Consider the following 26914-nt stretch of genomic DNA (forward strand, 5'->3'; position numbering starts at 1 on the left):
ACACTATGCAAATAAAGGCCTGAATGCCGGAAAAATGAAGAGAAAACGAAACAGAAATTGGCTTGAAAATCGGATGTGCGAGGGCCTGGCTGCACATACACTCCGCGTGTGCAATTAAAATAGTATGCTCGAGCTTGTTGTGTTCTGTTTTCCGCACGTGCGGTTCTGGGTTGAATGGTGTTCGAAATTTCTCTTTGCATTTAGAACTCAAGCTTTTCAAAATCTAACTTAAATTTCATGTATTCCAAGGCCCATAACTCTAAAAAAACAACTTGAATTTAACATATCTAACTTTAAACAAAAACCATAACTTCAAATCAAAACTCAATTTCCATGCAAAAGATCAAATTCTTGAATTTAAAGTTTAAAATCATAAACAATGCATATTCTGAGTTCCATATTCAAAATTCATGGGGTTTTCTCCTCAAATTTGAAGAACCATGCAAGATTTCAAATGTGTAAACAAAATTTCCATGAATTCATGCCATGCATGTGATGTTATGAGTTTCATTTATCTAATTTCAACATTATCTTCTTCATACATACATTCTGCTTCAAGTTACATCATAAACACTCTTAATTAAACATGATTTCATTCTAATTCAGCGTAAATTCCATAAACTTATGAGTGTATCAACCCTATTTCAAGAAATTAGCAAGAAATTCTTACCTTAGATAATTGAATTTAGAGATGTTGCCTAGTTCTTCTTCTTCTTCTTCTTGAGTTCTCTAGGATTCACTCTCTCTTGTCTCTACAAAATGCACTTAGTCTCTCTCTTTTTCCTTCTTTTCTTTGCCCATTGATAAGTAGGATTTAGGACTTTAATTATACCAATGTGGATTAGTCTCTAATTATCTATCCAATTACTTAATTCTAACCTGTATAAATTACTGATTCAAACAGGTTGAATTCATATCCTATACATATCTATTAATCATATCAATTCACACATGGCACATAATGACACATAAACACATAATCAATATAAATCATATAATTAGCTTAACTAATCAAGGAGGTGGTTGTCACAGTTTTTCAAATAAATTATTGAGAATGATTGTGGAAGTGTATATGTTGTTTGTTATGTTAGAGATTCTTCCCTTAAATGTGATTTTAAAAAATAAAGGAAGTTTTTTTTGAAAAATCATTAATGTATGATTTTATAAAAGAAAGGGAATGATGTTGGGTTTTGAAAAGAGATGTAAAAATATATCTATTGATGAGGAGAGTGGAGTTGGATATTTATTATCCCTCCCACCTTGGAATTTATTAGATTTTATCTGTTGTTGAAAAATTATTTGTTGAATAGAAATATTTATTTTGAGCTATTAGTGGAGGATAACTTTGATTGTTGTAGAAACTATATGAGAATTAGGTTAATTGAAACCAGTTACCTATTCATTTTGCATTGAATATTGTTTCATATTAAACATTGAAAATGTTTGTTTTTGAGAAAAATAGGTATATACCTTGGTGAATCTAGTTAGGGGGCTTGGTTGTGGTTTATATTGTTAACTTGTGTGTCCTTCGTGAAAGTCCAGAAACCCGCGCAGTTAGGTGTTGATCATTCTGGTTAATACCAGTAAAATGACTTTGGTAGTGCTTGTATAGCCAACTTGTCATGATCCGAACCCGCTCCTATAGATTAAGGTCATAACCGGCCAGTAATCATGAGATTACCTATGGCCTCAAACCTGATATCAATTAATACTTAATAATATGGGGCCAGATGCGGAAGCAAACTTAAAAATTTTGTCCAATAAGCTATGCTTACATGGCATATCAAAACATTTCTCATATACCTAATAATAACTCACACCACATATCAGTAGTTAACCTCTTGTATACCCAGGATCATTCACACACATAGTCAGCTAAACCAAAAGTTTATACACATAAACGGTCTATCATGACCAATAAAAATAGCAAAATAAATACAAGAGATCATAAATAAAGCCTCTTGCGTGAGGCACCTGAGCTGACTTCACAAAACTCGGGTTCCTTTCTTAAATTCCACTAAGGCTGGGGTTGAACGTCCCTTTGCTGACCTATATACATATAAATAAGAGTAAGCTAAAGCCCAGTGAATAATATCAAAATAAAGAGGTTAATGAATGAGATTCGTTCATAAATGAGTCATACTTATAATGTACACATTTGAACCACTATTCTCATTCACATTAGATTTACAAATCTCAACAAAGCAAAATGACCTCGGGTCCAACACATCACATCCATATGCAAAACGACTTCAGGTCCAATTCTTATATAAAACAAAACGACCTTGGGTCCATCTATACAAAACGACCTTTGGTTCAACCAACTCTTTATTCAAAAACGACTTTTGGTCCAATTAAAATATATCAAACGGCCTCGGGCCCAATTCAAACATATCAGGCGTATCAAACGGCCTCGGGCCCATTCTCTTTATATTCGTATCTATGCGTATTTCATATTTGTGATCACGATCTCTTTATATTCGTATCTATGCATATTTCATATTCGTGATCACGATCCCTTTTCATTCAAACGGCCTTTGGCCCATTACGCTCATGTTCAAACGGCCTTTGGCCCATCACAGTATTGAAACGGCCTTTGGCCCATCATCATTATATTCAAACAGCCTTTGGACCATCATCATTATATTCAAACGGCCTTTGGCCCATCTTTACATTCAAACATATCAAATGGCAAACGGCCTTAGGCTTAATTCGGACATATCAAACGTATCAAACAGCAAACGGCTTTAGGCCCAATTCGGATATATCAAACGTATCAAACGGCCTCATACAAAATTAGGCATATAGAATACTCATTCATATTTCAAATCAACAAATCCATGAAGCTTATACAGAAGTAGCATTTAGAAAGTAACATACTTGAAAATATCTTTACTAAGATATTACTCGCAGTGTTTCGCCGATGGATTTGCCCTTGCGCTTGACCCTATACATCTCATATTACAATGGGTCATAAGAAATTCAATCCGTTCTTAACTTATTATTTCTCTTAGGCTTCTTTTTTATCCCTTTAGGTCATATACAAAGCTCAATGCATGCCTAAGAGTTCTTAGAAATGAAAGAGGATGGAAAATGAAACACAAAACATCTTTTCAAAATTTTAGAAACAGGGCTCCCCGCTCGAGCGGACCCCTTTGGTTTGCAAAAGTACTGGTTACTTCATTTTTACACTCGAGCGTGATTTCGGACGCTCAAACTGAGAGCAAAGTGTGTGTTTGGAGCTCGAGCGTAACTCTTCCCCGCTCGAGCGGACATCATATCTGCAAAACTTCTGGGAACTAACATTTCACGCTCGAGCGGCGCTTTCCCTGCTCAAGCAGACATGCCAAATTCTGGAATTTCCAGAATTGTTCTTGAAGCTCAAACTCAGCATTCAAAGGTTCAAAGTTCGTGTTTTTGGTACAAAATCATGGAAAAACATTACATAGCATGGAAATATAGATTATTTAAAACCAATTGTTCAAAACCATGATCTAATTCTCAAATTAATCAACATTTCTCTTGATATGGTCAAAGCTCATGCATTCAAACTTTATACAAGCTTCATATCTTTACAAACCTTTTATGCATGTCAATTATTGACTCCAATCCCACTTTAAATGGCACAAATGATGTTCAAAATCATGGAATCTATTAGAACTATGCATGCATGTATGATTTGGTGTGATATTTTTCATGTTCTCATAATCAACTTCTAATTGTAACATGAATCTTTTGAATTGCGTTCCATACCATGGAAATTCTTACATGCATGTAGTATATAACTCTCAAATCAACATGAGCTACATGTTTTATGCTGAAATATGCAAATTCATGGCAATTTCTTACATGTATGTGTATATTGACTTCAATTTCATCAATTACAACTTAATTCTTACTCTTGGTTACATATTCTCTTTGAATTCATATGATTACAAACTCAACTCATGAATTAAGGGTTGGTTACTCACCTAGGAGCTTTAATTTTTTCAACTATAGCTAATTCTTGAGCTAATCCTCTTAGTTTCTTGAATTCTCTTGCAATTCTTCAATGTTGACCCACCTCTCACTCTAATTTTGGTTCTCTCTCTCTCTCTAGAGTGTAACTTCAGATTTTGAGCTCAAAAATGGTGAGTTTAAGTGTATATGGGGCCTATTTATAGGCTTATGTAATTAGACTTGGTTAAGGCTAATTAATTGTACCCAATTCAATCAGTTTAATCTAATTATTTTGATCCAAATCAATTTCTAATTAAACTTCACCGTAGGCTCTAAAAATTAAGCCAATCGCAATGGCGTAGACAATTTCGGTTTTTGTGGTCGATAAGGCCTTCAATTTTCAGTTCAAAGCACAGATTCTAACATATTTTCCTATGGTGAACAGATACAAAGCTAAAATCACATAAAATCATGCTATTAACACCCAAATTCAAATTAAGCACATAATTACAAACATAATCATGCTTAATTAACATAATATAGGACAGGGTTATTACACAACTGGTAGACACGTACCTAAAGATTCCTAGTGTTTTGTATCCATTGTCTTATTTTCTTATGTAAAATGATTTTTATTTATTTATTTATGAATTGATATATAATTCTGGCATTGCATTGTTTTGAGATGAAAATGAAAAACGTTTGACAAATGGCATGCGTATGCATTCACCTTACGACTTTGATAAGTTTTAGACATTGTGTTAAAGTATCTCTATTGGGCTCACCCTACGTGGAAAACAATTTTCAGGTGCCAATAACATGCCTCCACCGAGGACATAACTTAGGAGGACTTGGAGCCAAAAGTTTCTTTTATTTTCTTTGATGTAATTATTTTCATACAAGCCATGAGCTTTAACTGTGTTGAGTTGATCTCATTTTTGTTGTACCCAAACATTGACTTAGAAAGATGTAGCCATTATGGCATAAGCTTATCTGTATCTCATTTTATTCTATTCATGTACACATATCATATGCTAGAGATTCAGGATCTAGAATTTATGAATGTATACACGTATATGTCATTTTTATATGATCGTGGAATATCAATGAAATGTTAAATATAACGCTAGTGGCACATTCTACGGTATATTATGATATGAGTTGTTATTATTATTTCAGGGCGTTACAATGTGTTAAATATTGATAAACTGAAAGAAGAAAAAAATGTAGCAACAAAAAATAGTAACAATGGGAAAAAAAACATATGTTATTTTTAATTTTTGTAGGGTTTAAACAAATAATCTCTAATATTGATTAAATTGAAAAGTAAGCTTTGAAATTGTAAAATGTTACAATTTCAAAGTATGATTCTATTAAGTATATATCCTTATTAATCAAACCGAAAAACATATTATGAAACTGTAAAATTTTACAGTTCTAATGAAAGTTATGAAACTGCAAAATTTTATAGTTCTAAAAAATGATTCATTTCAGCACCAAAAAAGATTGAAACTATAAAATTCTACAGTTTCACTGCTTGTAACTAAAACTCAAAAACAATTTGTTTAGAATTTGAAAGTTTTCTCCATTAATGCAGGAAAAAGAAGTGTATAGTACAAAAAAAAGTAAAATATAGAGAGAGACTTGTACTCAAGCAACTATTTCTAGTTTAGATCTAACTGGATTTGACGTAGATCTACTCAGATCTGATGTAGATTTGAATAGATCTATATCAGATTTGAGTAGATCTATTCATCTTTTTTCGCCATCGGTGAGCACGAAGTAAGGGGTCAGTGCTCGATGATTACCGGTGAACCCCAATCAATGGTAGTCATCGGTTGCCAGTGACTATAGATTAGAAAGAGAAAGAAAAGAAGGAAAGCGTGGCCGTGGTTGTCGCTTGATATCAGGAAAAGAGAGATAAAGAGAAGAAGCAAGGTGTGAAGAAAGATGAGAAGATAAATGGGCATAGGACTTTTGGGTCTATTTAAAAGATTTTAATATTAAATAGAACACGCGCTTTTCAAAAAAGGCTTATGAGTAATTTGCAAAGAAAAAAAAAGGGGGGGGCAAATTACTCACAGGTCTTTTTTGAAAAGTGTACATTTTATTTAATCCCAAAACCTTTTAGATAGACCCAAAAGTCCTATGCCCATTATCTTCTGCTCTTTCTCTACACCTTGCTTATTCTCTTTATCTCTCTTTCTTTGATATCGACGACGACCACCATGACGACCACACCTTTTTTCTTTTATTTCTCTTTTTAATCTAGAGTCATTGACAATTGGCGACTACTATTGATTAAGGTTCACGAGCAACCACCGATCACTAACTTCTTACATCGTGTTCACCGATGGCGAAAAAGATGAGTTTTTAACAAAGAAGATTAGTAGATCTACTCAGATCTGATGTACGTTAGATCCAGTTAGATCTAAACCAAAAAATAGTTGTCGAAGTACAAGCATATCGCTATATCTGTCTCTTTCTTTTAATTTTTCAGTTTTAATACTTTTTCTGCAGTACACACTTCTATTTTCCTATTATAATGGAGGCAATTTTCAAATTCTGAACAAGTTATTTTCGAGTTTTAATTACAGGTGATGAAAACTGTAAAATTTTGCAATTTCAATTTTTTTGGTGCTGAAATGAATCATTTTTTAGAAATGTAAAATTTTACAATTTCATAACTTTCTTTAGAACTATAAAACTTTGTAGTTTCATAACATGTTTTTCAATTTGATTAATAAGAACAAATACTTAATAGAATCATACTTTGAAACTGTAACATTTTATAGTTTCAAAACTTGTTTTTTAGTTTGATCAATATTGGACATTATTTGCTTAAACCCTACAAAAATTGAAAATGACATATGTTTTTTTCCCTATTGTTGCTGTTTATTGTTTTTAGATTTTTTCTTCTTTCAGTTTATCAATATTTAGCACATTTTGCTATTTTTTTGCTTTAATTTCTCCGTTTATTTGTCTTATTTTTTTTGACAATATTCTGGACATTCTGGTGAGTCTCCAGCGATATTTTTTACATCCAGCGAACATTCTAGACATTCCGACGACTTTCGGTGACGTTCAAAACATTCCGGCGATACTTTGACAAATTTTTGGTGAATTTAGGTGACTTCCTAATGATATTCAATATTTCGGCGAGTTTTCGATGAATGTCTAACAGAAGTCTAGCGGTGGTGGAATATAGCAGCGTTTTTAATTTTTTTTTTGAAATAAAATTTTTTTAGTAATAATTAAAAATATATAAAAATAATTAGTGCAAATATTTTGTTTCATGATTAAATATATTTTAAAATATATATATAAGACTTATCATTAAGTTCTAAAAAAAAAAAAAAAAATTTGTACTGACATAACCCCGCAGAAGAGCAGACAAAAGTGAGTTAATGCATAATGGGAACAAATGGGCCAAGGCCCAGGAGCATGGTTCCTATTGAAAAAACAAGCAACGTCGTTTTCCGTAAACCCATACGGGAAAAACATCAATCAATGAAGAAGTTTGTGTCTTCGTCTTCCCTCGTTTCGACTCCATTTTCATCTCACTCAAACACATCCCCAACTCATCGGAAAATCAATCAATCGTCAACAACCTAATGCAATCATTAACAACCAGGTTATGAGATTGTTGTGGGTAGAGAATGACAGTCGGTGGTGGCGATTCTCTCAGATGGGTTCTTCTTATTTCCACAATACTAGCGATTCTACACCGACTCAGCCTCAACTCGGTCTCTGCGATTTGTGAACTCAGCATTGTTGATCACAACAAGCTTTACAACTACAGCCTTGCCTCCCCCTCCCCCAAATTCCCCCACGGTGTCCTCAGCGAAGATGGGTACTCTCTCTCTCTCTCGCACTCTCTCTGTTTGTGTGTATATTTGAGTGTATACCATGTTTCTTGATGTGGGTTTTTGTTCTTTTGTTGTGCTGACACCCTTCTATGATTGTAATGCATTATTATGATTAGTTTGAGGTGTTTAGTGCTTTTTACACAATAGCTCAAATATAATACTATTACCTATTTCAACAACATTGACCATGATAAACCACTATGGTGGAAAATTAGGTGGCCATATTTTGGTAATTTATTTAGTTGAATTGGTTCAGGACTGATGTATTCATTTGACCTTTGCACTCATTAAACTTTTATGCAGTAGAGTAAACCAATCAAAAATTATGTTGAATTTCTGGTATTTCTTAATATTGAAAGTACTTCATGTGACAACAGATGCCAATGGTCTGGAATCCAGCTAAATGATTTGTTATTTTATACTTCAGGTTTTACAAGGTAGCAGTTAATCAGACCGTGCTTTGGTTTCAGGTTGGCTCTATCAGGTCACTCTTTTATTTCTATGCTTTTTCATGTGACTAATTGATGAATTTTCACTTCTATAGTTTCTATGCAAGTGTGTAAACAAAGCAAATATGTTTTTAGCTTGAGGCATTAGTAAATAATGACTTGAAAGCAAAAGTAGTTAGTTTGTGAGCTTTTCATGGGTATTGCTATGAATTGTCCTAAAATTGTGTTGAATTGAGACTCAAGAATTTGTGAAGCAGAGTCTAAAAAATCATGTTGAGGATGTAACTTGAATTCTTTTTCTTAAGAGCAATGTTGTCAAAATGGTACGATACGTATTGTATTGTATGGAAAAAGATACGTATCGTGGACTCATATCGTTGGTGATTTGAATTGCTAGATACATTTCCGTATCGTACGATTATGTATCGTATCACGATTCAACTCATATCGCATGATTAATTAATTTTTACATTCTTCTTCACTTTTGGCCCCATTAACTACTTTTCTCACTTTTAATCACCATAGCTGACACTCGTTGAACAATCATGAAATTATCAAAAAATTCCATACAAAGGAGACGCAAATTCAAATAAACTTGCAAGGAAAAATGACTACCATACTTCTTTTGCTACAAGAAATTAAACTACTGTCATGAGTCTAATTTGATTGAATAATAATATATGTTAATACTTATATGAAAATACTTATTTTTTTATTATCTATATTTATATATGTTAATGTATCTTACGATACATGATACAATATGATACATGATACACAAAAGTGATATAACGAATATAATGACTCGACAACACTGCTTAAGAGAGACTGATATATGTTACTCTTCTTCAATTGTCGACTTGATACCATGCTGCTTCAAGTTGACTCATTCTGTTCATTTGTATGAGCAGCTTTGCGATGCAATGATCTTCAACCATGATCCACCTACATGTATTGACTGTGAGGTAAGTGCTTTTCAAGATGCATATGTTGTTTTCTTTAGATTGAGAGAGCAAAAAATAACAAATAACATGAGTGCATGCATGACTTAGCTGACCTTTTTTTTTTGGTTGGTAATTTACTCTTTCATTAAGAACACAAATCCCAGATACAACTAGGCCTGAGGCATACCCCAGAAAACCCAACACCAAGGGAACTAGAGCTGGACATATCCCAGGAAAAAAGAAAAAACACAACTTAAAAAAAAAAAAAAAACCCCAGAAACTAACCCCTGCTTAGTATCCTAGTTGGAACTTTCCAATCTTGGCAAATCAACCAATTACCGTAATTGCTCTTCACCACTCTACTTGTGCAAAGCTTATCTCTGATATCCAGCTCAATCTTTGTCAAAACAGAAATAGCAGCATCAACTTTATGTCTGAAAATTCTACAATTCCTCAGTTTTGGCTATGTGAGTCTCGGGTGCAATGTGTGTTTAAATGTTCATTTCATCTAATCTCATTTCCCAGGACACAAGAACATGACATGAGATTCATACTTTCTAATATACTTGATTTATTTTTTGAAGTAAAATGGTGTATGTTACATGGACTCTTCTATTTCCCCCAAAGTTACTCGTGTCCACCGGATATGACAAAGGATAAGGGTGTGGAATATGTTTCTGACACACATTCTCCTTTAGGCTCATTATTAGCTGTCATAGGTTTCACACATTTACAGTGTTAAAGACATTTATGAAGCTTAGGTTAATGAAACATATTGGAATGATGGTTTGTGTAGTTATGTGAACCTGTTAGAATTTACCATCACCTACCACCAATTTACCATCACCTACCACCACCTACACCTCACCTACTCCACTAAACCTAACCCACTACACCACTATCACCTCCACTTAAACCTACTCCACTAAACCTAACCCACTACACCACTACCACCTCACCTACTCCACTAAACCTAACCCACTACACCACTACCACCTCACCTACTCCACTAAACCTAACACACTACACCACTACCACCTCCACTTCACCTACTCCTTACCTACTACACACTCACCCTCTTCTATATATAGGAATCATGAATCATTGTAATATAAATCAACATATCAGTCATCAATACAACAATCAATAATACAATCATTTCTCTTTATACATTAAATTTCTACATGGTATCAGAGCAAGGTTAAGAAGCTAGTAATTCTGCTTCACCGGCGGGCGGCAGCCTCGCCTTGGCCGCCCGCCGGACCTCCACACCTTTTTTTTTTTTTTTCTCTTTTATTCTACTTTTTGACCCATCATTCCACCACCTTCCTCTTTTTTTCTAAATCATATTTTTATCACCGCCCACTCCATGATACCTATTTTTTATTATTATTATTATTATTCTTATTAAAACAAAACAAAACAAAAAAAAAAAAAAAAAAAAAAACACCAAACACCAAACACCAAACACCATTGCAAACTATTTACAAATTTGCACAACCAATCATATTTTATTTATCTCAGGGAACAACCCCGATCACACTTTTACACACACACACACACAAAAAAAAAAAAAAAAAAAAAAACCAAACAAACAAAACAACCACATCCACCGGCGGGATTTTTTTTTTTTTTTTTTTTTTCTTCTCTACTCTACCGCTGGTCTCTTTTTCTTGCCTCCGTCCTGGGCGGCTCTTGACGGTGCTCCCTCTGTACTTCCTAGACCACCAAGCAAGTTGCCTACTCCCTGCTCCTCCACTGCAGCATATGGCGGCCCTCCAAATCGGAACATCACGGTGGCCTTCCGCTTCAGCTCCTTGTTTTCTGCCCTTAGCACGCTTATCTCTGCTCGCGCATCCTTATACATGCGTTGGAGCAGAGCCAGCTGGGAGTTTAATTGCTGCACCTCATTTGTCCTACTTTGCAGCCGGTGCGACAAGTTTGTGACCGCCGTCATGGACTCCACACATGCCTTCAAAGTATACTGATTAGCCTCCACATCCGTTTGCACTGCCATTTTTTGCTCCACCGACTGCATCGGAAAGTTCAACGGAGCAAACCCAGTGGTGTTTGGTTGAGGTTCACGGGACACCGCACCAGTTCTCTCTCCTGTGGCCTCGTTGAGATCGGGAAAGAGAGTGAGTAGACCACGGGATGAAGATGCCGTATTCTGGGTAGCTGAACGGGAAGAAGAGGCCATTGTTCAGATGTTTCAGAGAAGGGTTGGATACAAAGTCTTTACCGAGTGTTTCAGAATGACAATGTTCAGAGAGTTTCAGACTGGTTTCCACAGCCTCCGCAATGGTTTATATCGACACTGACGAAGCGGCCGACACGCGCATTGTCAATCACGTGCATCGCCGCGTGTCTGGCGCGCCTTTTGATGGCTCGTCTTTTGATGAATTGGGCACGCCTTTTGATGGCACGCCTTTTGACAAAAATGGGCACACCTTTTGAGGGTGCGACTTTTTAGGGGTCCGACACGACTCTGTAAACTGTCCCGACATTGATTCCGGTTAGCTCCTTTATGGGTCCGACAAGACTCTGTAAACTGTCCCGACATAGATTCCGGTTAGTTTCTACAAGGGTCCGACAAGACTCTGTAAACTGTCCCGACATAGATTCCGGTTAGTTTCTACAAGGGTCCGACAAGACTCTGTAAACTGTCCCGACATTGATTCCGGTTAGTTTCTACAAAGGTCCGACAAGACTTTGTAAACTGTCCCGACATTGATTCCGGTTAGTTTCTACAAGGGTCCAGCAAGACTCCGTAAACTGTCACAACAACTGTCACAACATTGTCTGCTACAACGGTCCGACATGACCCCATAAACTGTCTTCTACATCGGTCTGACACCGCCATCCAGTGTCCTCTACACCGTTATGACACCACCATACAGTGTCCTTTACAACGTTATGACACCCTCATACAGTGTCCTCTACAACGTTATGACACCACCATACAGTGTCCTCTACAACGTTATGACACCACCATCCAGTGTCTTCACCAATGGTCTGACACGACCATACAGTGTCTCCTATCCTCTTTTATTTTTATGTATTTTCTTGTTTTGTTCCTCTCTTCAAACTCAAGTTGGTTAGTTTCTATCCTCCTTGAGTTTGCGGGGGGCTGTTAGAATTTACCATCACCTACCACCAATTTACCATCACCTACCACCACCTACACCTCACCTACTCCACTAAACCTAACCCACTACACCACTATCACCTCCACTTAAACCTACTCCACTAAACCTAACCCACTACACCACTACCACCTCACCTACTCCACTAAACCTAACCCACTACACCACTACCACCTCACCTACTCCACTAAACCTAACACACTACACCACTACCACCTCCACTTCACCTACTCCTTACCTACTACACACTCACCCTCTTCTATATATAGGAATCATGAATCATTGTAATATAAATCAACATATCAGTCATCAATACAACAATCAATAATACAATCATTTCTCTTTATACATTAAATTTCTACAGAACCAATGAATTGTTAGAAGAGATAAAACAAGATTGTTTTTCCGGGTAATTACACCCCAGTGGAAGGTAGAAAAAAAAATACAAATTCATGAAAAAATTACAAATTTAATTATTAATATTTATAAAGTTTTCCACTGATTTGTAATTACTTTTTCAAATACTCACTGATGTGATATTTCCCTTGTTTTTACATATATTTGTAGTCAACTTGTAACCCCTGATTTTCTTCATATATGTTAAAATTGTAGATTTAACACAAAATTGAATGTTAAATAGTTTATTTAACAAGCTCAAGAAGTCTTATGGACAGTGTGAGAATATATGTTAATTATGGAAATATATCAATTAGGTTGATTGTATAGTTTAGATTGATTATGTGAATATTAGATTGATTGTATAGGATTTTTATTTCCTATTTCAGATTAGGTTTAGGTTTGCTCTATATATCGGTTGTAAGCTTTGTATTAGACACAATTGAATATACAGATTAGTATTCAGAATTCTTACATGATATCAGAGCCGTCTCTAAGCCCAAACCCTAGAAGCTGTCTATGAGTTGTGACTCTCTTTGCGTGCATTCAGTTTGATCAAAGTCACGAGTGCCTCTTGCATCTTCTCATGCTCCTCATCTGTTTCGTGCTTCGTGTCTCCTCTCTTTGGAATCACGACCACGATTTCTGGTCTTTCTCTCTCCAACATCGCGACTTCTCCCTCTCTCTGGTTCGAAGAAGCTCTGCACAATTCTTGCGATCCAGTTGGTTCGAAATTGTGAACCCTAGCTTCGTGATTGCCTCTAGTTCGCAAAGCTTTAAGGCGTGACATCTCTTCTTTCCTCTCTGACTTGCAATTCCTTGGTCTTCTCTGGTTGGAGAAGTTTCTCTCTCTGAATTTATCTTCTGCTCTTGGTTACTGTGGTTTATTATATATTTTGTTTGAAGCTCGATATTAAAGTTTGCTCACAGAAATTTCTAAATATTTTGTTTTAACCCCATATATTACAATGTCAGACACTAAAATTCAAGCCATTAAATGCAAACTCACTGGTGGTAATTATGCCTATTGGGCTAGTGTTATGAAGAATTTTCTCCTTGGTCAAAAAAACTGGGGTTATATTTTTGGTTATGTTCCTCGTCCATCGGACCCAAAAAATGAAGGATATTTGACTTCCTGTGATACTTGGAATTATGATAATACCCAAGTTTTGACCTGATTTCATAATTCTATGGATGACCATATTGGAATGATGTTTTTCAAATACAGTACTGTCAAGGAAGTGTGGGACTATTTATTGGGTGTGTATCAGCAGTCCAACTTTGCCAAGCGGTATGAGTTGGAAACAGCTATTCAGAGTGCTCGTCAGTGGGATCAATTTATTCAGGACTTCTACATTGAGATGACAGGTCTCTGGGATCAATTGGCTCTCATGGAACCATCTAGACTCAAGGCACTAGATGCTTATATTGAGTTTCGGGAGCAAGGTCATTTAATACAGTTCTTAACGACTCTCTCCCCTCAATATGAGGCTCTCCGTGGTGGCATTCTTCATTAGTCTCTTCTCCCTAGTGTGGATGCTATTGTTTGTGAGCTCCTCTCTGTGGAAACTTAGGAATGGCAATGGGCCGGGACAGAGCCGGGGATCACACTCCCTGTTCTTGATCCCCGATTGTGAAAATGTCTCCGTCCCTGGCCCCGATCCCCGACGGGGTTCCTATCACCGTCCCCGTCCCCGCCCCTATCGAGAATCGGGTTTCCCTGACCTCGAAAATTCCTCAGCCCAAATCTGTTTCAACAACACCATCAACAACATCATCATCATCATCCCCAATTGTTTCACTTCAACATCAACATGAACATCCACATCAACAAAATCATCAACAGATCCACTACAAAAATAAAAATAAAAAATAGACAGAACATACATACATACATACATGTATACATACATACACAAACAGATCTGTCCACTACCCAAAAAAAAAAGGACAGAACACACATATACATGTATACATACACAAACATATCTAAGGAGAATGGAGGAGGATGACAGAGATGCTGAGGCGATGAACGGAGGCTATGACTGCGACGATGGAGGTGATGGATGACGGAGGAGAACGATCGACATCGCGGACAGTGGCGACAGTGGTGCTGAGAAGGAGAAGAGGTGCAAGAGTGAGAGAGAGTAGAGGGAAGAGAGAGAGAGAGAGAGGTGAAGTGAGATGAGGGTTTGGTAATTGGTTTTTTTATATATATATAGGGGTAAAATAGTAATTTCACTTCGGGGACAAACGGGGACGGGGACGGGGATGTGTAGGGGGACGGGCCGGGTATGGGGCTGGGACACTTATCCCTGTCCTCGGCCCGAAACTGATTAGGGATTGATTTTTGAATACCATCCCCGTCCCGTTGGGGATATTTTTCGGAAAAAAATTGCTCAAATTAGGTTCGGAAGGTCGAGTTCCCGTCGGGCTGGGTTCAAATTGACATTCCTAAGGAAACCCGTCTTAAGACAGCTAGTCAGACTTTGTCTCCATCTGTTTTCTTGGCTCCTACTCAGCCTCCTCTATTGTCAATCCCACCATCTCATCAGCTTCAAACCCATGCGAAGTCCAAGAAGGGGCCACTAGCCTCTGATGAGTGTGTTTTTTGCCATCAAAAGGGCCATTCGAAGTACAACTGTCCCAAGAAGGGACGCCAGTCTGCTCAGTCTTCTCAGTCTTTTCAGCCGCCTCAGACACAGTTTCGACCTCCTGCTGCTTATATTGCATCTGCTCTAGTTTCTGATCTTAACTTGGCTTCCTTGCACGCCCAGATGGCTCAGCTTCAACATTTCTTGTCCACCTCCCAGCCATCCTCATCTGTCTCTGCTTTCACCTCTCTTCATTCAGGTTTGTTTGGGTCCTTTTCAAATATCTCCTCTTTTGTCTGGCTTTTTGACTTTGGTGCCTCTCATCATATGACTCCTCACTTTTCCTTACTTCAAAATTGTATCCCCTCTCCCTTTCCTATTACTGTTAATACTGCTAATGGGTCTGGTATGCCTGTTCTATCTATTGGGTTTGCCTTACCCTTTGCAATGTCTGTTGTTACTATTCCTTTTGTTCTTTATGTTCTTCAGTTATCTGTCAGTTTATTATCTATCAGTTAACTTAATACTTCTGGTTTCGATGTTATCTTTTCCTCTTTTGTCTGTTGTGTGTAGGATCGGGTGTCCAAGAAGTAGATTGGGATTAGCTGTAGAGTTGGAGATCTTTATGTGGTAGAAAGCTTGCATCTCTTTCTATCCACCTCTCTAGTTGCTTTTTCCGCATTTCAGCTAGATTCTCAGTCGAGTCAGTTTTACTTATGGCATTCTCGCCCAGGTCATTTGTCTGTTGACCATTTACGGTCTTTAGCTTAGTCAGGATTACTGGGTAAAGTTTCTCCTAGTCAAATTGATGAATGTCAGGGGTGTAAACTTGTCAAAATGTCAACTTTACCTTTTAATAAAAGTACTTCAGTTTTGTTTCTTTATTTTCTCTTGTGCATGCTGATGTCTGGGGACCCTCTCTTGTTCTCACTAAAAGGGGTTCCGCATACTGTGTCTTTTGTTGATGATTGCACCCGTTATACTTGGGTTTATCTTATGATTCATAAATCTGACTTTTACTAAATATATCGTACATTTTAGTTTATGATCACTACACAGTTTGAGACTACCATTAAATTGTTACGCTCTGGCTTGGGTGGGGAATATTTTAAAACTGAGTTTTGTGAGTATTTGGTCAATTTGGGTACCTTTCACCAAACTTCTTGTACTGATACACCTGTCCAAAATGGTCAAGCCGAGCATAAACATCGTCATCTTCTTGAGACAGGTAGGTCTCTTATTCTCTCTGCCTCAGTTCCAGCTTCGTTTTGGGGAGAGGCAGTTCTTACTGCTGTTTTTCTTCTTAACCACATGTCTACTACCCTTCTTTCTGGCCGGTCTCCTTATGAGTTGCTATTCTCTCAACTTCCCAATTACTCCCTCCTTCGTGTGTTTGGGTCTGCTTGTTTTGTCCTTCCGGTAAAGATTGGACCAAACTTAGTGCCCGGTTTGTCCTATGTGTCTTTTTGGGTGATAGTCTTACTCAGAAAGATAGTCTTACTCAGAAAGACTATCGGTGTTACGACCCTATTTCCCATCATCTTTACGTCTCCCATCATGTTTCTTTTCTTGATGTCTGCCTTACTTTCAGCTTCCTCCTATCACTGCTCCAGTTTTCAAAGAGGATTTGGTTCACATTGATCTATTTCTTTCTGAGGTCCCTCTTGATGAGTACATCTCTTCTGTTCCTCATGACCTTCTTCCATTTTCTCCTCTTTCTCCCCAGCTTGTTCCTTTTCCTCGTCCTCTTCTGTTGTTAGTTTATCCTTGTCGTCAGGCTCTCCCTCCACCAGTTGTCTCTACTTTTATTGTTGATCCTCCTACTTCTGACGACTCTGATCCCGCTGTATACCGATATCCTCCTCAAGTGGGTCATCCTCTAAACAGGTTGGTTGGTCTAATACATGTTTTTCTGCTTCCTATCATACTTTTTGTCTGCTATTCATTATTTTTCAGAAACTCAGTTTTACAAGGAGGCCTGTCAGGATCCCCATTGGATTCAAGCTAAGGAGGATGAGTTGTCTACTTTATAAAAAACTAGTAGTTGGGAGTTAGTTCCTTTGCCTGCTAGTAAGAATCTGGTTGGTTGTAAATGGGTTTACAAAGTCAAGACTCATTCTGGTGGTTCTCTTGAGCACTACAAAGCTCGTCTGGTTGCCAAAGGTTTCTCACAGAGGAGTATGGTATTGATTATGAGGAGACCTTTACTCCTGTTGCCAAGATAACTATTGTCCGTACTTTGATCTTTGTCGCTGTTGTTCGTTCTTGGCCTCTTTATCAGATGGATGTTAAGAATGTTTTTCTTAATGGCCATCTCACAGATGAGGTTTACATGCGTCCTTCCCTTGGCCTTCACCATTCTTCTAGGCATGTTTGTCGCCTTTGGTGTGCTCTGTATGGTTTGAAACAGTCTTCTTGTGCTTGGTATGATTGCTTTCAGACTGTTGTTACTGCGCTTGGGTTTCATCCTTGTGCTCAAGACTCTGCTTTATTTCTTCTTTACATCTCTGCTGGATTTGATGCCTTATTACTGTATTTGGATGATATGATTTTCATTGGCTCTGACTCTTCTACTATCTTTAAGGTCAAGCAACATCTTTTTCGCACATTTGAAATGAAGGATCTGGGCCCCTTGCGGTATTTTCTTGGTATTGAGGTAGTTTCTTCTCCCAAGGGCTACTTTCTATCTCAGGCCAAGTATGCCAATGAGATTATTCATTGTGTCGGTCCTACTGACACTAAGATATCCCCATTGAGCTTAATGTGAAGCTTACCACTACTGATGGTGTTCTTCTAGATGATCCTACTTTATATCGAGAGCTTGTGGGTTGCTTAGTCTATATGACGGTTACTTGCCTTGATCTTACTTATATTGTTCATATGGTTAGTCAGTTCGTTTCTGCTCCTCGTTTTATACATTGGGCTGTTTTGGTTCAGATTCTTCGCTATCTCCGGAGTACTATGGGTGTGTTTGGTTTGGTTTTGGGAGATAAATTTTCAAAAAAAATTTGGGAAAAGAGTTTAAATTTTTTTTTGGTTTGTTTAGTTGTATATTTTGAAAATAGTTTTGGAGTATGAGAGTTTGGGATGATTCGATATTTTGTTGTAATTGAGTAGATGTGTGTGAGAAAAAAAGTGATTGAGAATGAGAGAGGAAAGAGAAAAAGTGATTTTGAAAAAAAATTTCAAAAAATTTCCAGCCAAACAAAATTTTGGAATTTTTTTTCAAAAATTGTGTTTTTGAGAGTTAAACCAAACAGAGCTTATATTTTAAGGTTTACTGTTGTCTTCTACTTCCTCTTTGGACTTAGTGGCTTATGCTGATTTTGATTAGGCTGGTGATGTCAATGATCGCAAGTCCACTTTTGGTTTCTGCATGTTTCTTGGTAATTCATTGATTTCTTAGAAGAGCAAGAAACAAACTATTGTTGTGCGTTCCACTGCCGAGACTAAGTACCGTGCTATGGCTCATGCTACTGCTGAGATTGTTTGGCTTCGTTGTCTCTTAACTGATTTGGATGTCCCTCAGTTTTCTCCGACTTCCCTTTATTGTGACAACCGCAGTTCTATTCAGATTGCCCATAACACTGTCTTTCATGAGTGGACGAAGTACATTGAGATTGATTGTAATTTTGTACGTTAGCATCTGCAGTCTGGCTTCATCTCGCTTCCTTTCGTCTCTTCGGCACTGCAACTTGCTGATTTCTTTACTAAGACTCACACCACTATTCGCTTTTAGTTTTTTCTTGGCAAACTTTTCGTGTTTTCTGCTAAATCACCTTGAGTTTGAGCGGGAGTGTGAGAATATATGTTAATTATGAAAATATATCAATAATTTGATTGTATAGTTTAGATTGATTGTGTGAATATTAGATTGATTGTATAGGGTTCTTATTTCCTATTTCAGATTAGGTTTAGGTTTGTTATATATATATATCAGTTGTAATCTTTGTATTAGACACAATTGAATATACAGATTAGTATTCAGAATTCTTACAAAGAGAACTAGTCTTTGGCAAAATATAAATAAAGCAAAGCTCGTGGATGGCAGTAAACTCAAGTCAGAGCTCGGAATGAGCTGGAACTTGTCTTAGTGTAGTAAGCTTTACTTGGACTAGTTTGCCTCATTTGTTGCCGCCCTAACAGGTCTTCTAGGTCAGTGGCAGCTTATGTGTCATTCAATCAGGCTATATTTGAAAATATTGGTAAATCTCGAGGTTTAGAAAAATAATAATAAGCCCCATAAGTTTGACATAATTGCATTAACTTCCTTTTTACGAAGACTAAAGTGATAGAAACTAATGCAAAGGTGTATAGACACATGAATAAACAAGGGTAAAACATACATTTTAGAATAAAAGAGATAACATCAGTTTTTTTCATCCATACAACTAATGAATTATGGATGAAAAAGGGGCCAAATGCTGGGTGAATTAAAACATTAAGGGAGGTCGGTATAATTTTGTCAAAAGTGTGGGGCTAATTGTATTTTCTCTAAACCTCAGGGGAGGTTAGTGTAATTTACCGTAGAAATATTGATGTTTAGGAAGCCAACTAATTTTTGACAGTCCCAGCCCTTGCTGAGACCATGCGTGGATTTTTTTGGTGAACCATCCAAGTTACATGCATGATCCAATATTTATTCATATTTTCTTTTTTAATATTATGATTGATTATATTATAAAAGGAAAAACTGAGTGTTCTTTCTCCACTGCAGATTTTATTCGATTTCCAACTTACTTGAATGTCTTTTTGATATTATAGGACTGTGGGGGTCCATCACATTGTGGCATAGGCTGTAGTGCGCTTGTGGCTCACAAGATAGGAGGTAAACATTCTTGAAAGTTTTTATGGTACTACATGTTGTTAATCATTACAAAATACAAATAGAAAATTGTTTAAATGTAGAAAAAGGTTTTTATAACAATTTTAATTTTATATTTAGGATCGCATTTCATGTTACCCTGTAAACAAATTGTGTGGAATGCCATCACAAAGATCTTAACAACCCTCATCTAAAGTTTTCTCACATTTATGCAAGTCCAATTGTTTGTATTGGACCTTTTTGTTCACCTTTTTTGGTAGATTTGGCTGATGATGGCGAGGAAGACTCATTCTAATCATCAGTTATTGGGAAATATCACTCCATCTGCATATTCCCATGGGTATGAAGACACAACTTTTACATGTTTTTGGAGATCTAGAGTTGGCCAATTGTGTGAGGCTTAGTCTAGTGATTGGACAATAGTGTAATATTGCTGCACTGGTGTGTTCTCAAAGAAGTGCGAGGACTTGACCTATTCATGTTAAGCAGCCTGCAATATTGCTGTGATTTACCAATTTTCTTTGCACTAGTTGCTATGCCTTTTTGAGTTTTGACCTAAACAAATAGAGCAAATTCATGAATATATTGCTGATGAAGTATTGAGAACTGCTAGCATGTTATAGAATGGTCCTGAAACCAATGAGTTACATATTTATGATGAGTGTTTCTTGTTTGCCACTCTTCATTCAATTTAAACACTATAGCCCAACAACACTTCTCTGTCCTCTTAACATTGAGTGCAGAGAGAGAGAGAGAGAGAGTTGTTCTTCTCCATCTTCTTCCTTAACATTGAGTGCATTAGATGTTCTGCTGATTGGATTTATGTGGTATCTGCAGGTTATCCGGTATGTACTACTGTTGGGCGTACGTCAAGCATGATAATTGATCTCATTGGTAAGTTCCTCCCCTAATTTTGTTAGATGAAGGAAGAGGAATACTAGTTCTGCTTGTTATGGTTCCCTTTTTCTGCCTTTTGGCATATGTGATGGTATGTCCTTGAAATAGCTTGGTCCTGTGCTTTATGGAGTTGGAGTTTTCCATTACGTGTATTGTTTTTCCCTTGTGATGTTGTGGGGTGTAGGTTGTCAAACATTACTGTTTTTTGTTTTAATATGACAGATGAAAAGAGTCCTCACATGGGTGTTGTTGTTACGATGTCAAATAACTTCTCGGAACTCAACTGTTCACTTGCTGTGTCTGTGATCTGTGATTCAAGTGGAGTTCAAGTGAGAGCTTGTTTCTTGCATTCCTTTTCATTTTTTTTACCTTAGCTTTTCCTCAAAATTAGATTAATATTGGTTTTATGGCCTTTGAATATTTATATTCCCATTTTTCAGGGACCTCAGGCACTGGAGAAAGTTGGGACTTGCGATTACGTAAGTGCTTCGAGTTTATCGAATTTTCATTCAATCCTTCAGTGCTTGGTGGTCTAGTAAAGTTAATGTTTTTCATTGTGATTATGTGGTTTGTTGGTGCACTAGCAATGCATTTGTAAAGTAGAATACCTATACATTTTCTACTGTTTTGAGTGTTATACTTTCTGATGATATAGCAAACTGATGGTGGAAGTGTCTAAAGACATTAAACTCGGGTAGGTGTTGAATTACATGACGTGTAAGAGCCAATTATTGATCTCGGAGGCTGTTTGTGTAAATAGGTGTTCTTTATACATTAGAGTACGAGGCCATGTTCTTGTTTTATGGGCTTATGGGCATTCTGCTCATGCACACTCTTTGACACTTTGTTTACGTTAGCTAATGGAGTTCCTTTCCTTATGGAGACAGGTGACATACCCTTTTCCTCATATTCTTTTTCCCACCTTTTTGCTGTTCTTTGTAGAAGGATATATATATATATATATATATATATATATTTATCAGAAGAAAAGATTGGGTGTATATAGTAAGAATAATGCTGAATTTTGACTTTTGAGTTGTTGGAATTAAAGTCTTACTAGGTTTTCTGAGTGTTACTATTCATCTCTGCCTATTCACTGGTTCATTATCATAAGAAGCAGCCAATAGCTTGAGAGGTTATTTCCCAATTCCATTCATTGAGCTAATTAAAATCTCTTTTGGGCATTCTTCTTTTTGTACTAGTATATCATACCTGTTTACGTGGTGCCTTCAGCTGAGATGCCTCATAACACCAAATCTTTTCAACTAGTTAGTATGTTTGTTAGTAAACTAATTAGTTTTTCTAACATTATTCAATCTTTTCAACTAAACACATCCTGTTGACGTGTAATGCAAACTTGGAAGTGGAGAATGGAAAGATCATCTGATGGGTGTTTGGTTTTTGCATGAATAAATTTTGGTTGTGAAATTAGAGAAACAACTATGTTATTTATGACTGGTGGTGCGTTACTTTTTGGCTCTGTACCTCACTTCTTTTATACTACTGATTTAATATATGCTTGCTTGATCTCAAAGATCTTAATTTGACCAAGACTGTGAATTACATGCATTGTTTCTCTTTTGTCTATTCAACTTCCGTTGGCATTTGATAAGTTCAATAGTAGTGTTCTCATGCACGATTCACAGTTGATTCAAGTTCTTGTTTCATTTCCACTATCAGGCTACACTACTAAGGCACCCTTCTGGTTGTGCCGAGATAGTATCTGTCCATGGGAAAGGACTGGGCTGGTTTGGCACCTTCATAACCATGTAAGGAATTTTCAATTTTAGCCTTGCACCCAGTTTGGTTCCAGTTTCAGAATTTATTTTTCTGAAAAATGCTAAAAACTAATTTGGTTAAATATTTCAAAAATTATTTTTGCACCCAAAAAAGAAAAGAAAGAAAAAAAGAGAAGAAAATGAGAGTATTTTTGAATTTTTCATTATTTGTTCACCAAATTAGTTTTTAGCATTTTTCAAATAATAGATTCTGAAAACGAAACTAAACTGATATGTAATATGTATAAGATTTAATTGCCTTAATCTCTGGTTTTCCAAGGACTCGATATTCACTAATTGCTTTGATTTTTCAGAATCTTATGCCTCTTTGGAGGGTATCTGCTGGCCGGTATTGTTTATCGTTTTTTCTACCTTGGCATTCGTGGCATAGATGTATGTTTTCTCTCTCAACTTTAATTTTCGTCTTTATGTGTTCCCATATAGAGTGTTGTCTACCCATGATTTTGGGGATTAAAATGTTCTGCTTTATTATATATATTTTTTATTGTATTGTTTTACATTGTGGACTCCGCACAAACAAGGGGGCATCGTTTTGGCCATTAGTGGGTATTATAAATTAAAGAGAGATTGACCAATAAAGTCTCATATTTTGAACTTGTGACCTATATAGTCTCATATTTTTTTTCTTGTAATCCATTTAGTCATTTTGGATGTGTAATAACTTATTTGCCACCATATTGGAGTGTTAGATTTGGAGAGTTACGCTGGAGTGTTACATTTGAGAAAAGCACACTAAGGTATATTTTAGTGTGTTATGTTTTTGGAGTGTTACGTTATTAGGGTGTTACATTTGAGAAAAGTACATTAAGGAGTATTTTGGTGTTGGAGTATTATGTCTGGAAAAAGTATACTAAAAGTTTTTTTAGTGTTTTTACGTTGGAGTGTTATCTTGGAGTATTACGTTGGAGTGTTATGTCATGGAAAAGAACACTAAAGAGTTTTTTAGTATTGGAGTGTTATATTTGGAAAAAATAAACTAAGAAGTTTTTTAGTGTGTTACCTTGGAGTGTTACCTTGGAGTGTTTCATTAAAGTGTTACGTTATGGAAGTACACTAAGGAGTTTTTTAGTGTTGGAATGTTATATTTGGGAAAAGTACGTTAAGTGGTTTTTTAGTGTTGGAGTGTTACGTTTGGGAAAAGTACACTAAAGAATTTTTTTGAGTGTTGAAGTCCTATATTTGAGTGTTGCGTTGGAGTGACGGAAACGTGATCCAAAAATTGGATCCAACTTCCTTAAGATGGCGTCCTCCAATAAGGAAGGGTAGAAACATCGACCAAATCATACCAAAATTTAAAATAGGATCTCACGGTAAGATTGTCAAAACAAATAGGACCAATCAGTGTATTAGAAAATCCAACTGATTAGAGTAACTGATTCCCATATGGAACTTTCTGATAATTTTTTCTAAAATAAAATTACCCTAAGGCTTTTAGCGTGGGTTTAGAATGTATTGCTTGTTCTTGTAGGGCATTGTCAATTCAATTATTTGTACGTTCAAACTTGATAATAGATTTCATCATTGGAGCTTGATTTAGACTTGATGCTTTATATACATTGTTAGATTTATGAAAATCTATTTTAATCAGTTAGAAATTAATTAACTATTCATGACATGTTATTTGAAAACATGGTGGTTAGAATCTTACAATTCACGATTTGATTTATACAATGCAAAACGAGTTTTAGCCAAAACTATTTGATTTGCATTGTTGAATGTTAAATTAAGTGAATCTTATGATTCAATTGAGATTGACTACAATTCATTGTGATTTACTACGATTTGTTATGATTTACTGTGTTCTATTTTGTTTACATAATGCATGAAATGGCATCATTTTTGCAAAATAAAAAAGAGATCAATTAATGGTAAAACCTTAACAAACCTTGGCCTAATAACCTTGAGGTTATGTATTCAAGTTTCGGGGCAACATCTTTGTGTACTAGGCCAAAAGTTAGGTGTGCACCTAATCTTTCTTCTCCTAAATACACATTAATGTGTACTAATGGGGCGTTGTTTTTGAAAAAGAGATCAATTAATTATATTGGTAGACATAGTTTTATATATATATATATATACATATATGCGATTACTATTTATTTTGTTTTAAACAGAGTGTGTATTTATATATATATATATACAGTTATAGATAATGCTTTACAAAGTGAATCTTACAATTCATAATTAACTATTTTAGCAAAATGAATCACGATTTGATTCGCAATTTGACAACAATGTGTAAAACTATGCGAAAATAACATATACCATGTTCAATCAAGCTAGCTTTTATCTGTGTTTCCTTACTGTTTAACTTGTGTGTAACATATGTTTTCTTTTTTTCAGGTTATTCCTAATTTGGAATTTTGGGCCAGTTTACCCCATAGAGCTCAGGTATTCCTTCAATGTTTAAATCTTTGCTGCCCATATTTCTCCTAATGTATTATGGCTCGAAATATACTGCCAGATGTTTTTTTGGGGGGGTAAATTGTTTCAGTTTTAGTAATTCTTTAGCTTCATTTTTTAGTATAAGAAATAGGATCTTGTTTGGCTAGAAAAAAATCAAAAAAGGAAACAGGAATTCTTGGGAAGTTCAAAACTATGTGATGCTAACAAAAAGAAATGCCACACAAGAAAATAGAAGAAACCCTAATTCTCTGAACTCAATATTATAAAACCATTCCATCCAAGAAAACCTTACTTAAAAGTTTCCAAAAAGAAAACTACCAGAGTTAAAGACTAATAAACCAATAAAACCTATTAAATTACAAATTAATATTAAAATTTATGTCTCTCCTGCTGTTTGCAGAGTATGTTTATGTTGTTGGTGCGGAAATTTAAAGGACCTTCTGAAGGTTACCGAAGCTCCTATTCTCCCGTCAACTTTTGAGTGTCGTCCTCAGTTGACTTTTGTTAGTGAAGTAATCTTCAATTGCCTTGGCTTTACTGCTAGCATTCAGCAAACAAGTGCAATCAGATTCAGTTTGGACACCGGATTTTAGTCAATCAGGGCTGCTTGCTATATCACAGCAGATTTTTATTATCCCTTTTCTGGACACACGGCCGCTATACATTGGGCATCTTCTCTTCCTGCATCAATATATTATTCATTTGATTGTTTGTAGTCACTGTTAAAATTTTGAATCTGAGCAACATCGTCATTTTTTTCAGTTTTGACAGTTTTTTTTTTTCAAATTTATTTATTTGCTGCTTGCACCCAAGTTCAGAGATCATGTAGTAATGCTCAGTGGCAAAGTGTGTACTAAAATGAATGAAATATGATCTAATCAAAGTTGGTTTGTTATTTATTTATTTTTTTTGGGCTGGTGTTGCCCTGGATTTGGGCCGAGGGTATCTCATGTGGACCTGCTATTAAAAAAGAGAAGAACCTTACAGGAGTACCGACCGTGCTTGAAGAAATTGGAAGAAAATGCAGTGTGCTCGGTTATATTTATTTGGGATGTGGTTCACATTATATTAAATTTTTTTACATGCTTTATTTTTTAGATAATTTTTTTATTATGTTTTTGGTTCCATAGCTTTTTTTCAAGCCTTATCCCTTGCTCTTCAACCAACAAAAACACAAGAAAAAATTGGAAAGCAAAAAGAGAAAAAAAATCTTATAGAGAGTTATTGGCTGATTTTTCCTTTGGATGATATGGCTCCATTTTTGGTTGATGACGTGGGGCTGGTTTAAAAGTGCAAAGAAAATTAATGTTCCTTATTTGTTAAAAGGGAAATTTTATGCCCTAGTTACATTTTTAAGATCTTTGGTTATGATTTATTAAGTGTTAGTTATGATTTGGTTATAAAATAGTTATATATATTGTGATATTAGTTATGATTCATTGTGATGCTACTTATAACATTATTTTGATTATGATTTAAAAATTCTTTGGTTATACCTTATTTAAAAAGGAAATGTGAATTCTCTCGCTCAATGAGTCCAGCTCGGAATGTGTACGAGTCATCTTACGAGGATTATTGGGGGCTTTTTCCAAACTAAGCCTCTTTTGCATCTTATTTTCCAAACTAGGCCTAGTTTGGACGGATAACTAG

At 36.0% G+C, this 26914-nt stretch overlaps 1 protein-coding gene across 1 annotated transcript; it reads left to right on the forward strand.

The window, feature by feature from the left end:
- The first annotated feature begins 6847 nt into the window (after window positions 1–6847).
- Window positions 6848–26167, forward strand: LOC114311659 (autophagy-like protein). Its single transcript, XM_082876991.1, has 11 exons — window positions 6848–7792; window positions 8236–8278; window positions 9169–9222; window positions 20102–20165; window positions 21000–21056; window positions 21282–21388; window positions 21500–21538; window positions 22740–22828; window positions 23152–23230; window positions 25202–25249; window positions 25665–26167. The coding sequence occupies exons 1-11, from the start codon at window positions 7599–7601 to the stop codon at window positions 25743–25745; spliced, it is 855 nt and encodes a 284-aa protein (XP_082733117.1). The 5' UTR covers window positions 6848–7598; the 3' UTR covers window positions 25746–26167.
- Window positions 26168–26914: the final 747 nt, after the last annotated feature.

The sequence above is a fragment of the Camellia sinensis genome, chromosome 1, assembly GCF_055761805.1.
Source record: "Camellia sinensis isolate YWXY chromosome 1, ASM5576180v1, whole genome shotgun sequence".
NCBI lineage: Eukaryota > Viridiplantae > Streptophyta > Magnoliopsida > Ericales > Theaceae > Camellia > Camellia sinensis.

What these genes read in the sequence shown, in the direction of transcription:
- LOC114311659 (XM_082876991.1), top strand. Translation starts at nt 7,599, where the DNA reads ATGACAGTCGGTGGTGGCGATTCTCTCAGATGGGTTCTTCTTATTTCC. An exon ending in TTTGGCACCTTCATAACCAT is followed by an intron (nt 22,829 to 23,151) that starts GTAAGGAATTTT and finishes TTGATTTTTCAG; the next exon opens with AATCTTATGCCTCTTTGGAG. An exon ending in TTGGCATTCGTGGCATAGAT is followed by an intron (nt 23,231 to 25,201) that starts GTATGTTTTCTC and finishes TCTTTTTTTCAG; the next exon opens with GTTATTCCTAATTTGGAATT.